The sequence below is a fragment of the Daucus carota genome, chromosome 1 (assembly GCF_001625215.2).
Source record: "Daucus carota subsp. sativus chromosome 1, DH1 v3.0, whole genome shotgun sequence".
Classification (NCBI taxonomy): domain Eukaryota; kingdom Viridiplantae; phylum Streptophyta; class Magnoliopsida; order Apiales; family Apiaceae; genus Daucus; species Daucus carota.
Genome location: NC_030381.2, coordinates 47,148,210 through 47,162,878, shown reverse-complemented (window position 1 = coordinate 47,162,878; position 14,669 = coordinate 47,148,210). Strand labels below are relative to the sequence as shown.

Here is a 14,669-nt window from a genome sequence, read left to right as displayed (position 1 = left end):
AGAGGGAGTATAATTTATGAATGTTTTTCTTATTAATTTATTAGTTGATTGGATATTTTATTCTAATTTTTAATATTAAAAAACAAGATTTGACTAGAAAGTTTAGAAGAACCGAGTCAATTAAAATGAAAAAGAAACACGAAAAAAATACTTAAATTCCAATTTTAAAATGGAAAATAATCCAAATATGTTGAGAAATTTAAGCAAGACATAGTTAAGAGAATTTGAGATGACTGATATTAGGCTTATGTCTCAGTATCTTGACATTAAAGTGAAGCAAATGGATGATGAAATGTTAATATCACAAGTAAGCTGTACAAAGAAGATTTTGAAGAAGCTCATGGGAAATTGTCAGCCCGTTAGCACCCTCATTAAATGTGGAACAAAATTGTCATGAAGAAAGTGAGAGGATGATATAAATATATTAATTTTGGAAAAAAAATATAAGTATTTGTCAACGTTTTTGTTTGGTACAAACATCTAGAAAAAATTACAATTAACTGGCTAGTCATTTGCCATCTATTCCATAGTTGTCGCCCCGTCAGCCATTTTTACTGCATAGTCACTCTGTCTATGATTCTGTTAGCGCTAAATCTGTTTAGCGAGTCAAGTGAGACCCTGTGAAGATCAGTGATGAAGTTGATATCTTTTGTCGACTTGAGTGATGAGTTTGATAATTAGTCCGAAACAAAAGCAAGCACTCTTCAAATTTAAGTATAGTCTAATCAAGGGTCAAACGTTTTCACATCTTATCTATTCGTTCTCTGATGATCGTCCTCTGGTGTATTGTACTAGAGGCCATGGAAAAATGAGAGCTCTTTCATTTGTTACCTGAGAGGATCAGGTTTGTTTTAGGCAGAAATCAATTGTGCAGAAACATTAAACAGAAAAACAGGCACAAACTGTTCGATAGATACCTAGTCATCATCATCATAGAACACATCGATTCTTGATCTAATACTTCCAAGTGCTTTGACTACCTATTCAAAAATATTATTTTTGTAACTTTTCAGTGAATAAAAGTATAGAATAGTTATTGTAATTCGCGAAATGAAAATCATGAAAATAATATTGTGTAGCTAAAGCACTTGCAAGTGTATGTCTCGGAGTTGATATTAATTCATGTGCTTTTAGTTGGGAGTAAAACGTGTGCAAAAAGATAGACTAGTCAGGCCAAGAGAGATGTTAGATCAACTTAAAACATACTCAGGTAAGTTGTAGTGATGATTTTGCCCATTAATCAACTTGATAGTACAACAAGCTAGGCAGCTACCGCCTACCGGCCAGTAGTAGTCGTTTTATTACATAAGTTCCATGCATATGTTAATCAACTACCTAACAACCATCTAAACATAGAATTTGATTCGCAGTTGTTAAGCAGAGTATTTATTTTTGTCGGTGGTTCAATTAGGAGGAAGAGGTAATGTGGACGCCCTTGAGGAGCAGACCCTTCCAGGTATCACCAGAAACACCAGAGAATTTGAATTTGATGTCTCCTCTTGGATACACGTTCAGGAAATTCCCAACAGATACTTCTTCCCAGACAAGTGGAACTACTACAATTTTTTCTGTCTTCTCTTCTTTCTTCCCGCCCGGAAGCTCCAAGGTAAGTGTCACTTGATTTGACACTGGAAGGTTTTTTATGGACATATAAAAAGACACCTCGTACATCTTTCCCAATTCAAGATTTTTCACACTGTAAGTTCCGTCGACTGTGGGATCGCTTCCTCCCAGAAATTCAGCAGTGTCATCACTACATAATACAGTAGAATTAGAAAATTCAATTGGATAGAGCAGAATTAGTCCAACTCCATCAGCACTATTATGTACTTACTTGAATTTCCATGCTTGAAGGTCTGCGTAATGGAGCTCCTTAGAAGGCACAACTTGCTATACCAGACATGAATAGTTAAGATTACGGTAATGTTCTTCATTTAATATGTGATATATAATTACAGAGTCATAATTCAGTAGACATACCGTCTTCCCCTCTGAGCCAGCAACATGAGGGAGTTCTTTTCCCATTTTCATAGCCTGTGCCGCATCAGTCCTTGCTACTTGAGCCATCTTATAACTAAATATGTAAGTATTTGGAATTCTGTGCCTTGTGGTAAACTTTCATGTAGTGTGTCCTATTTATAGCACCGCTGGCCAGATTAATCCAAATCCCTAATCAATTCCTCATCAACATCTAGCATCTCTTGCAGATTAAGATTCTGTTTCATAGTCTCACACGAATATATCTTTTTTGTTCGGTCCAAAGTCGAGCAAGTGCTTGAGCAAATCTATGCCATTGATAATTAAGAGATTTATATTAGGTCCGAACTTATCAACTCGACTGAAAAAATGTTCAACACTATCAATAAATTGACGTTTCCCCAATTTTTGTGCAAACTTTTTCGTTTGATATTGATTTTGCTCAATTTGTTAACGTATGTTCAATGCCATACGGTGGCATACATAGTTGCAGGATCACCGAAAGCACAAACAATGTCATAATAGAACATACAAGCTCTATGACTATAGAACGATCATCAGACCTTAGTTTTCCATTAATTATATGACATAGACCCTGCATTAATTCTTTTATTCCTGTCATATTTGAATTAATCTGTGTGCCAGAACTTTGGGAACAATTTAGACTAAAATCCTTCAACTGCAAACACAAATGAAACTCTGGTTGACGTTTGGAGGAGTACTAGAAGGCTCAAAGTAATCATAACTCCAGTAAACGAAACAGTTTATGTGTTCTTGTTATGAGTACAAAGAGCTTAAAATTGTTTTACAGGTAGGATTACGTAAAGTAAGAAATAAATAACTTGGCTGAGGTACTTAAGTTGCATATACGATTTGACTTAAGCAGAAGCCAATAAATCGCTATAACAAAGCTAAGCTGCACCACCAAGAATTAAGATAGCTAGAATATTTTCTGATCATAAAGTATATGGCTTTCTAATAGATTCTAATATAGGAATCTATGGATGGCTCTGCTATGGTTGATAGCTCAAGTTTAAACTTTAATCACATCGAAACAAAACCAAGCAAGCTTCAAATTTACGCATAGCATAGCCAGATTTTGAGAAACTATGTACTGTACATGTCGCGCAACATTAGTGTCATTGTAGTGTGATGAATTAATATTGAACCTAGTCTACTCAAAGCTCGAAAGTTTTCACTGGGGATTGATTCGCAATTGTGGAAAATAATGTTAGATGAGAGAAAAAGTAATCCATTAGAAGTTGATAAGGTATACATTTCGGCGATATTACATAATACGTCACATCGTTTTGTGTGATTCCAGGTGAACATGAGAGTGAGAATTATTACGATATTAATATACATCTTCTACATGTATAACTAACCCCAAAAGAATATGTTATTATAATGCAATAATGAAAAAAATCGAGAAACTTTGTATTTATTCTGAGCATTTACCACTAAGTGATTTATATGAATCATTGCGATCCCTTTGTGAGGAGGCACCCTTTCTCCCGAAGTTACGGAGCTATTTTGCTGAGTTCCTTAGAGAGAGTTGTCTCGCGCCCTTAGGTATTCTCTACCTACCTACCTGTGCGGTTTCAGGTACAGGTACCCTTTTGTTGAAGGTCGTTCGAGCTTTTCCCGAGAGTATGGCATGGGTTACTTCAGCGCCGTAGCGCTTGATTCTCGAACATTGGCTCGAGACATTTTCTCTACCCCTTCTTACCCTGAAAAAGCAAGGTCACCCTTACGTCCTTAAACCGATAACCATCTTTCGGCTAACCGTCTAATTTCGTCAAACACGCGAGTAATGAATACGTTGTCGTCTTTACCCATGAATATGATGTGTATATATTGTAGAAAAAAAATGGTTAACATAGCTGTTTGTGCAAGTGTTTAATTTGTTCCTCCTTCTCAGCGAGTATTTTGGACTTATTTCATATCCATGAACATTTTGATATTTGTATGTTCTAAGTTCAAAATTTGCATGTTCTAAGTTTAAGGGGTCGTTTGGTTGGGTGGTACGGGGAATTAGGTATGGGTATGAAAGCAGCCAAACCCAAACATGTGACCAAGAGGATACAAGTCCCCTCTTTTAACCAGCTGAACCAACCATTGCGGGCGTTATTGAGATCTTTCTATAATCTATTGTGAAGTTTAATGATTATAATTTCAATTTACAAAAAATTTGTTTGTATTAATTAACTACCATGATTTAACAGTTTTGTCAAAATTAATTCTTTCTTTAGATCATAAAATGCAAAAAAAATAGACTAATTTGATCAGGAGAGATGTTAAAATTTAAAACATATATATGTAGGTAGATTTTGCCCATTAATCAACTTGGTAGTATGCCAAGGCAGCTAACAACCAGCAGTAATCATTTTATTACATAAGTTGCATGCATATGATAATCAACTACCTAACAACCATCTAAACATAGAATTTGATTCGCGGCTGCTAAGTAGACTATTTATTAATTTTGTTGGTGGTTCGATTAGGAGGACGAGGTAATGTGGACGCCCTTGAGGAGCAGACCCCTCCAGGTATCACCAGAAACACCAGAGAATTTGAATTTGATGTCTCCATATGGAAATTTGTTCTCGAATTTCCCAACTGATACTTCTTGCCAGACAAGTGGATTCACTGTTATATCTACTGTATTCTCTTGTTTCTTCCGGTTTGGAAGCTCCAAGGTAAGTGTCACAGGATTTGACACCGGAAGGTTCATCACAGACACATAAAACGACACCTCGTACGTCTTTCCTGAGTCTAGTTCTTCCACACCATAAACTCCCTGGACCGTGGGATCGCTTCCTCCCACAAATTCAGCAGTATCACGACTACATACACAGGCATACAGTAGAATTAGGAAATTTAATTAAATACAACAGAATTAGTTGGTTTTATTATTCTCATGCACTATTATGTACTTACTAGAATTTCCATGCTTGAGGGTCTGCATAATCGAGCTTGTTAGCAGGCACAACTTTCTACACCAGACATGAATAGTTAAGATTACGGTAATGTTCTTCATTTAATATGTGATAATTACACATCATAATTCAGTAGACATACCGTCTTCTCCTCTGAGCCAACAACATGAGGGAGTTTATTTCCCATTTTCATAGCCTGTGCCGCATCAATCTTCACTGCTTGAGCCATCTTATAACTATCTGTGTATGTATTTGGTTCTGCCTTGCGGTAAACTTTCTTGTAGTGGCGCTATTTATAGCACCGCTAGCCAGATTAATCCGAATTCCTAATCAATTCCTCATCAACATCAAGCATCTCTTGCAGAGCAGCAGATTCAGATTCTGTTTAATAGTCTCACACGAATATATCTTTTTTTGTTCGCTCCAAAGCTGAGGATGTGCTTGAGCAAATCTATGTTGTTGATAATTAAGAGAGTTATATTAGGTTCAAACTTATCAACTCGGATGAAAAAAAGTACAACACTCTCGATATTTCCCCAATTTTTGGTGCAAACTTTGCACTTGATATTGAAATTAGGCCAAATTGTGATAACAGAATATACAATAGCTCTGTTACTAAAGAATGATCATCAGACTTTAGTTTTCTATTATTTATATGACATGCACCCTGCAATTCTTTTACACCTGTTATATTTGGATCAAGGTGTGTGCCGGAACTTTGGAACAATTATGACTAACGATTTTTCTAGTGTCAGCATTTTTATTGGCTTTGATCTCATAAATAATGATGGTCCCCTAACATGCACAAAAATCTTCACCAATTAAAATCTGCCACCTACGTAAAAAAAAATTGCTAGATGAGCACACACTAGAAACGTCCTTAAACTGAAATCCTTCAACTGCAAATACAAATGAATCTCCAGTTCATTGTCAAAGACTTTTTGTAGGAGTACGAGAAGGTCGAAGTAATCATAAATCAGGTAAACCAAACAGTTTATGTGTTCTTGTTACCAGTACAAAGAGCTTAAAATTGTTTTACAAGTAGGATCACGGAAAGTAAGAAGTAGATTACTTCGCTCAGGTGCTTAAGTTGCATCTACGATTTGACTTCAGCAGGAATCAATGAATCATTATAAGGGAGACAAGCTGCACCCAGCAAGAATTAAGCTAGCTAGAATATATTCAGATAGTATATGACTTTCTAATAGATTTTTAATATAGGAATCTATGGATGGCTCTGCTATTGTTGTACCTCAAGTTTAAAGACATGGAAACAAAAGCAAGCTTGCTTCAAATTTACGCATAGTTTAATCAAGGGTCAAAAGTTTTCACATCTTATCTACTCATCCTCTGATGCTCGTCCTCTGGTCTGATGTATTGAACTAGAGGCCATTGGTTGATAATTATTTAATCATCAAATTTCAGCTTCTCTTGGTATGCCTCCATAACTCCAGTACCTCAGGAAATATGTACAGTTACAAAGTTTTTGAAAAAAATTCTCAGTCATGACCAAAATTGACCATAGCATGTAACTCCCACTAGCACTGTTTTTCAAGGCCAAAACTTGTAGTAGAACTGAACATCTAGGGCCAGTCCTCTTCTCCAAAGCTATTGTCAAGGAGCGGAGCCTGTTTGTCTGAGTTTTAAGCCGTGGATTTAAAGCTATTTTCGACTTTAAGTTTAGAAATCCATCCAGGAATTTTTATAAAACTAATTACCAAGTCCCATTAGAAAACAATTGTTTCTTTGGAGGACAGCAGGGGTTAAAGCTGATTTTTTTTTTTTTTTATTTTATAAAATCAGCTTCTGCCAAGTATTTATGTGTATTGTTTCCAGTGGTGATTCTGCTGAATCTACAGCAGGCAATGCAGATGTTAAAGGAACATAAATGTTACCGGTCTTAACAGAAGAATGCTATTCCAATTTCCAGGTGTATCATTTTCTAAAATGCAAAGCTAGGAGGTCAAAGGCTGCAGCTTCCAAATGGAATCAAACAATGGAGAACAAATCAATACAGTGCCCAGGAGTGTCAAGCAGTATCTGTTCCGACATGAACGCACTGGGAATCCAAAAATCAACTTTTCATACTTTCAAATTATCTATTAGTCCCTAGTAAAATAGGAAAAACAAAGCATCCAAGATATCTATGTTTTCAATGGGATTTAGTGGTTCTAGAGTTGTAAAACTAACTCTAGATGGTGATTCCTGATTCCTTTTGTCAATAATGCATCTGCATATTTTTATTATACATAAGTAGACAAATTATTACAACATTGATAAATTTAATCTCGAAACTGAAATTTACATCCAGTCGCAATTATTCTCAGTATCCAATAACTAATGGAGGAGAAACTAAGGTTTTTGAAGAACCCTTTTTAAATTTACTACCAATTGCGATGAATTCTAGTGTTCAGAGTACCAGGCTGGCAGCATATCTTACTAGAAACTCAATGGGATTTACATATACAATTAAAAGGTAGAAAACATGATATTTTATATGTACACAGTCAAATGTCGCTCCTAATTTGTTCTCAACATTAAACAAGTCCTATCCAACTAATCTCTAGAGGAAAGGAAGAGGAAATCAACAAAGGATATAATATGGCACACAGAGTACCCTCTACACTGATGATCTCTGTCTACTCTGTGTGGTTTCCTTGATCTAGAACTTTTAATTAGAACCCTCTATATGTATTGATTATAAAGGATATTATTAAAATCTCAGTAGTAGATTAAAACATTGCATCTCAAAAACTGCAAAATTGTAAACTCCCATAATGCATTTTACAAAATATGTTTCCATGTTATAATGCACACCGTTTTATTTTATTTTTACAAAAAAAATTTGGCCCTTAAACATAACACATCATTTGTTTATGCTTTGGTGTTTTACACGTGTAACACATTTCTAACCTATGTCGGGTGTGTCAACATTTAACACATGTTACATGTAATATGAAATTCTTCTAATCTATTTTACATGTGCTAGCAAATAATGATAAAGAGATGTTGAATGTAGAGTTAACATCTTGTTATGCAGCCGGTTAACATAAAAGTAACCGAAAATCTGAACCCTTTGAGTGAAATATATATAAACTACAAGTAAAAACTCATGGTAGGCGTTTGAACACTTGTAGTAGGCCCATAAAGAAGTGAACTACAGCATACCCTAGAGTTCTGTGTAGTAATTATCTGGTTTGAACCACAATGAAAAGTCGATGCCTTTCGTCTTTAGATCCTCAGTTGCTGGACCGATTCTCTCCAAGAGCTGCATTTTAAATACTATGGGATAAAGTGCTTTCATCTTTGGTGAAACATGCACAATGCAACCAAAATTGCCACAATTTATTACTATTATTTGAATAATTTAGCACAACTGGTAGACAAGTTACCACTACTGATTAGACAATCCACCACTGGAAATGTACTTGGGAAAGCCATTGAATTACAACTCCTCATTGGTTGTAATTAGTTTGTAGTATATATTATATAAAAAAGTTAATATGCAAAAATAAACATACTGTATGTGTTGTGTGTGTGTGTTTGTTTGCATGCTGTACGCAATTGTGGTTGTTTGACAATAAAGAATAAAATTTGTGAAAGATGTGGACTTTTATATTAGAACATTCAACGATAACTATCATGAACACTGAACGAACACGAAAACTCCAACCAAAAAGAAAATTCTAAAGAGACATCTGAAATCACAAGCAAGAAATGTTTATGTTTATTATTTAAAACTTTTAGACTAGTCACTGATCAAACTCACTGCTACAGCAAGAAAATAAGTCTAACCTTTTCATGCAGCACACCATTGGATACCAAAACAGATCTATCAAATACAGAAAATTTACCACCATCCATGCACGAAACTGTCCCACCAGCTTCTTCAACTATCTGCATGTTATGCAAATGCATCAAATACTTGAATACATTGCTGTAAGAATCATATCCTCACTTTCACTGTCTTGCTACCACTAATCCTAGAAATAATCAACACTGACCACATTTTTTCACATATTAGTTGTTTGTAATACAATTCACTTATTGGGTCAAAAAAAACCTCAGGACAAGAAAAAATTTACCTAGAACAGATAGGGTTACTGTTGTTGGGTTTCATTTTAAAAGTCCCTATAGGTTAAAGCTTTCTATTTGGATTCTAATCCTTATGAGGTAGTTGTTTCAAGGCGGCAAGGCCAAAATAATGTATTACTGTAGTTTGAATGAGGTAATATCCAGTAAGAGTGCCGAGACGTCAAACAACAGTTTACTACTACTCTATACAGCTAAATTTTTCAATATATTCTTCCATCAGTATAAATTTAATCGTAATGTTCCAAGATAATGTATTATACTGTAGTTCCAATGAGGTAATATCTAGTAAGAGTGCCAAGACGTCAAACAACAGTTTACTACTACACTATACAGCTAAATTTTCCAATATGTTCTTCCATCAGTATAACTTTACTTATAATAAGACTTTAATGTTAATTTCAAGTAAGAACTCCCATAGAAATGTCAAACAAAGATGTTAAATTTCTGAGTCCTGCAGCATATACTAAAGACTTTTTGTAAATGTTGTGTCGAACAAAGTTGAATTGGAGGTCAAATTATATCATACACTAGTACAGTGAAATATAACTATGAATCATACAATAATGCCAGACTTAAAGTATTGCAATTAACATATCATTTCGACCTAGTATAGAGAAACTTTCACCAGCATATTCAATTATTAAATTATAAATTTGTTTTTCAACAACTATCATACCAAAACTCCTGCAGCCATATCCCACGGTTTTAAACGATATTCCCAGTATGATTCTACAATGCCCAAAGCTACATGGCACATGTCGACAGCAGCAGCGCCAAGTCTTCTCACACCCTATATATATTGAAGCCACAGGTATAGTGGAGTTTATGAAGGAGCATGTTAAGTATGAGATATTACACAAAATTGTTCTTTTAATGACACTACAACAGGTCCAGAGCATGTGGTTCATACCCTGCTAACGTCAGTAAATTCTTTAAATAAATTAATATTAGTAGCCCATGCATCATCGTGTTCATATCCAAATCCAGTCACCAGAAGGGATCGCTCCACCTGATACAAAATATTACTTCAAATGGTTGAAAGAATTCAACAAATAAATTAAATAACCCAGAAATAACAACATTAAAATTTGAAACCCGCCCACAACCACAAACTGAACAAAAACAAGCGCACACAGGAAAATAAATTAAATAACCATTGGGGTGAATACTCACTGACAGTAGCAGCAGTAGTTGAAAGTTGGGAAAGCATAAAGTTCTAGTTATATATCATTAATTTCTAAACATCTTAGAATATTCACTATTTTAGTAATATGTGCTGCTCATAGTCATGATATCTTCATTCCATACTGCTTCCTATTTGATGATTTGTTTTATATGCTCTCTAGTAACTTGGAAATGTGCAAGAAATCAAAAAAGTTGAAGACTGAGATAGATTTCAAGAAAAAAAGCTAGACATCCCGCCTAATCAGAGATCGGATGATGAAAACATCTATTTACTATACTTAAACAATGTGACACGGCAGAAAGCTATTGCCTCACCTTGTCAGTTTTACTAACATGAATCTTTTGTCCATTGCAATAAGCACCCCCACCTGAATTACATGGATCATACAGAAGTTATTTTTCAAATTAAAGGAAAAGAATATATTTTATGAGTCCCTATAAAGAACCTTCTGACCTGCAACTGCAGAAAATGTTCGTGTATTCCAGCACATAGGACCTCCAACAAACTCAACCTACAAACAGCAGGACAATAAAATGTAAATTCCAATGTAGTCAACAAATAAATTCCTGTACTCAGACTTCTCTTTGATATTTTTCCTCTGAATTACTATTAAATAATCGCACTAACACTTATGAGAACTAGCATGGCTTGATGGCTATAGTTGGCCAGTACAACCTATCTAGTAAAACAGACTAATCAGTTTGAGAATTTGTTTTTAAAATGGAAAGAACTTTCCCAAAAATGTGCATGTTATTCTTAGGAGCTAGTACAAGATCATTCTCACTCACTTACAGGCCCTAGAATATGTGACAGGGAAATGCAATAGCCATCATTTTCTCTTTCTTCACAAAAAATTGTCACCTACCTAATCATTCACTGCAAATGTAACATCCCACATTGATTGGATAAAGAGTATTCTTGGCCTTTATAAGCACAAGCAAACAACTAATGTATACCAAATTGCTAGCTCTTTTGGATACTGGGTCCTAGACATGTATAGGGAGTCATTAAACTCTTGAAGAAAGCTAGCCAAATAAATATATGATAATTATAACAAAGGTAGCTGAAGGGAAGCCAACAAAGGAATATCAACATTTTTTGTAGCATTGATCAAGTCTGTGGATGGCGAATGAAATGTGTAAAATATAGGAAATAATGTCAGAAAAAGATAAAAATAGTACCGAACTGTGAGAAGTTTGTGGATAGAATGTGTTGTATACAGCAAAAAATGCTGTAATAATAATTATCATTATTATTCAGAAAAATGACTTGCACTAGTATGAAATAATCTTCATTTTACAGACTGATAATTAGTTTCAAAAAGGTGCAATGGAGTCTGGCAAGAATTTAAAAGAAGTATCTGGTGAGTAGCATTTTGATTCTTAGCCATAGGACAGCAGCCAAGATCAGAAAAAAAAAAGTGTGACTTAGGAATTCTTATTAACTACCTTTTCCGCATATCATTAAAATTAAGAAAATGAAATACGAAGCTACTAATAGAATATGCAAGTATTCACCACAGATGCAGCAGCTGGCTTTCCTTTGTATAGAACTCCCACAGAGACAGCAAAACTTGGATAGCCGTGTGCAAAATTCGTTGTCCCATCTATATTCCAGAAGGAAAAAATTGTTAAGCTTTTTATTATAATATTAAAATCAAACTTTATAATACAAACAAGCATACGTATTGTAGAGAGATAAATATAATGAACACAGATGATGGCTTCAGATGACAAAAGAATGTTTCTGACCGAGTGTTAAAGATTATATATATATATATATGAGGATTAAGGGATAGTCTAATGGCAAAGGCTCATCTCCCTCTCCCATCTACCTCTTGATTAAATCATTGGTTAGATCAACACTTCCCCTTACCTTTATAATTAAAAGGAAAACTACAAAAAGAAGAGGTATATCGACCATAATCTTTAAAAAAACAAAGTTATCAAAAGTTTGCTAAGTTAAACGCAGGAACAACCAGGAACTCAAATAGTAAATAAAAAGAAAAGCACAACTCTGAAAGCAAACCTAAAGGATCTATGCACCATAGAAAATCAGAGGATGAATCTCCTATAAGCCCTCCTTCCTCCCCAAGAATAAGATGATCACTAAAATTCTTCCTCACCACTTCTAGAATAGCAGCCTCGCTCATTTTGTCAGTACTGCAAGTTAATACTACAATTAGTTGGTCTTAGGAGGAGATTCAAGAAAAGAACAGTACTACCGACAGTCAGTGCTATAAACAGAAAAAACAGGCCTGAATTTTAGAAGTGGATCCTGAATTGAAATGAGAGGTGGTGACTGGCAAGTAAGTATAATGTGTTTTGCTCTATATATTTTTAACATACCATGAACAGTTACAGACAGAACAATACAAACTGTTTTAATTATCGCCACCTCAAAGTGATATTGATTGTGCAAGTATCCTTATTTTTATTGTCAAGTTGCGTATTCTACGGTCCAATATATTCTTAGTATCTGAAAAATGTCTAGGACCTTTCAAGGTTATAACAAGCTAATAAATTATTATATATTCAAAAAGCTAAAAATACGCAAAACCTAGATCCACGCTTTTTATTGTACACCTGCACCAAGAGTTACCTACAATGTTAAAAAAATTGAGGGAAAAACTAGAACAGGCAGTGAAAGGAAACAGATATAACAAGTATCTGAGCCAAACTTATTATTTAATAGAGTAACTTTTCAGAACACTGTGAAAGTACCCCTGAGCTTTTTGAAAACAATTCATATCATTATGCATTTTCCATTGTGTATACTTCAACTACAATCATTGATGTTCAAAATGAAAACTTAAAAGAACCACTTCGGGGCTTTTCGAAAGAAATTCATGCCATTATGCATTTTCATATCACGTTCGAATTTGAATTAGATGCCATTATGCATTTTCATATCACGTTCGAATTTGAATTAGAATATGTTTAAACTTACTCCGTCACAAGATCAGTGAGTCCTTTGTAGGTAATATTTCGAGGTTTATTTACAGCTTCCATCACAACCTGAGAACAACATATTAATGCACTTGAGACAGAGAACTATCTGTAAGTAGAATAAAAAAATTATTCAAGTCACTGAAAAAAAATCAGGCACATGGATATATAAAAAGAGGCATAAGCAGAACGGCGAAATATAATCATCTGGTGCAGAGTAGTGAAAAATATGATCATTAGGACAAAGCTACAAATAACAGTTACTAAATAAATAAATAAACGGTACAGGTGTTATCCTATTTAGGTGTGCCCAGTTCCTAGGTAAACTTGGGAGCAGAAAAAAAATTTGCTCCATACTAATCCTATAATTGCAAATTTATTCACACTAATTTTTTATCCAATTTATACAAGCATCAACTGTGCAACACTAAATTCGAAGAAAAACAAAAATATACCAGAATCACATACAGCTAATTCATGTTATTCACAATTTCATGAATGGCACAATAGATTTCAATTCGAATAAACAATATATACACAAAATGTGATATGTGGAGTCACCTCAGAACCAGTTTTGGCAGCAGTTTCCACAACATGAAGAAGATGCTTAGATGGAATTGAGCCAGTGGAACTAGCACCAATCTTTGAATACTTGCTTTCATTAGGCACTTCAGAAAGAACAGCCCTTGTGCAAAATGTTCTTGTTGATTCAAAGCTTCTTAAAGGTAGAAACTTTTTCCTCAACTCTGATTGAACTGGGCAATAACATTTTGGATGATTTAATGGTGAAATTGATCTGGGTTTTGTGCAAAAACTAAGTGGAGGGACTGTAGATGAAATTAAACACTTGCCCATTTGAGAAGACAGAAGAAATTGAACTGAATTTGGTGTTGTGTTCAGTCTGTGTTTTTCATATTGCTTGGTGTTTGGAACAAGTATATGCAATCTGATTATCGTGCGGGAGGAGCACACGTTCGAAGAATATATATATATATATATGCGCATAAATGGGAGTATCGAAAATGTGAAATGTGCGAGACTACACGACAATGAATTCAGTTTGTTTCATTTTGACTGTCCGATTTGTGGCCGGACATATATTTTACGGGTTAATTATCCATTGTTAATTAAATCATTTGCTTAGTTTCAAAGTTCATCATTTATAAATTTATGATCCATATACATCATTTTTTATATTAATTTATATTTTCATTTTTTTTATGAAATTAGGTCAAAATATGACATGAATTTTACTGAGCTTTGAGTGAAATTGTACACAAAATGACGTGATTATTAAACAAAAGTCGAAAATTAAATCTGAAAAATATACAAAAATAGAATCTGAACATTGTAACATATATTCATCGTGAAAAATTTTACTAGTCAACTCTTTTCATTTATGAAAAGTTTAAGGTTGATTATATTTTAAATAAGTGATGTAAACGAAACTAAAAATTTAACGATTACGAAAAAATTAATTTATTTGATGATTAATCCTATATTTTTAGTTAAGAAATTATATTA

General features: G+C 34.2%; 3 protein-coding genes across 3 annotated transcripts; all 3 read right to left on the bottom strand.

Annotated features, from left to right (window-relative positions):
* Positions 1 to 1,211: 1,211 nt before the first annotated feature.
* Positions 1,212 to 2,138, bottom strand: LOC108212913 (uncharacterized). Its single transcript, XM_017384628.2, has 3 exons — positions 1,981 to 2,138; positions 1,835 to 1,890; positions 1,212 to 1,753 (listed from the first exon to the last, which is right to left on the bottom strand). Exons 1-3 carry the CDS (start codon positions 2,065 to 2,067, stop codon positions 1,408 to 1,410), a joined length of 489 nt encoding a protein of 162 aa, XP_017240117.1. The 5' UTR covers positions 2,068 to 2,138; the 3' UTR covers positions 1,212 to 1,407.
* A 2,136-nt stretch (positions 2,139 to 4,274) lies between these two features.
* LOC108214057 (uncharacterized) lies at positions 4,275 to 5,215 on the bottom strand. The gene is made up of 3 exons (XM_017385842.2): positions 5,059 to 5,215; positions 4,918 to 4,973; positions 4,275 to 4,823 (listed from the first exon to the last, which is right to left on the bottom strand). Exons 1-3 carry the CDS (start codon positions 5,143 to 5,145, stop codon positions 4,478 to 4,480), a joined length of 489 nt encoding a protein of 162 aa, XP_017241331.1. The 5' UTR covers positions 5,146 to 5,215; the 3' UTR covers positions 4,275 to 4,477.
* Positions 5,216 to 7,860: 2,645 nt separating this feature from the next.
* LOC108205149 (phosphatase IMPL1, chloroplastic) lies at positions 7,861 to 14,154 on the bottom strand. Its single transcript, XM_017374963.2, has 10 exons — positions 13,707 to 14,154; positions 13,147 to 13,214; positions 12,226 to 12,359; positions 11,715 to 11,803; positions 10,651 to 10,708; positions 10,512 to 10,564; positions 9,922 to 10,020; positions 9,688 to 9,801; positions 8,712 to 8,813; positions 7,861 to 8,184 (listed from the first exon to the last, which is right to left on the bottom strand). Exons 1-10 carry the CDS (start codon positions 14,148 to 14,150, stop codon positions 8,086 to 8,088), a joined length of 1,260 nt encoding a protein of 419 aa, XP_017230452.1. The 5' UTR covers positions 14,151 to 14,154; the 3' UTR covers positions 7,861 to 8,085.
* Positions 14,155 to 14,669: the final 515 nt, after the last annotated feature.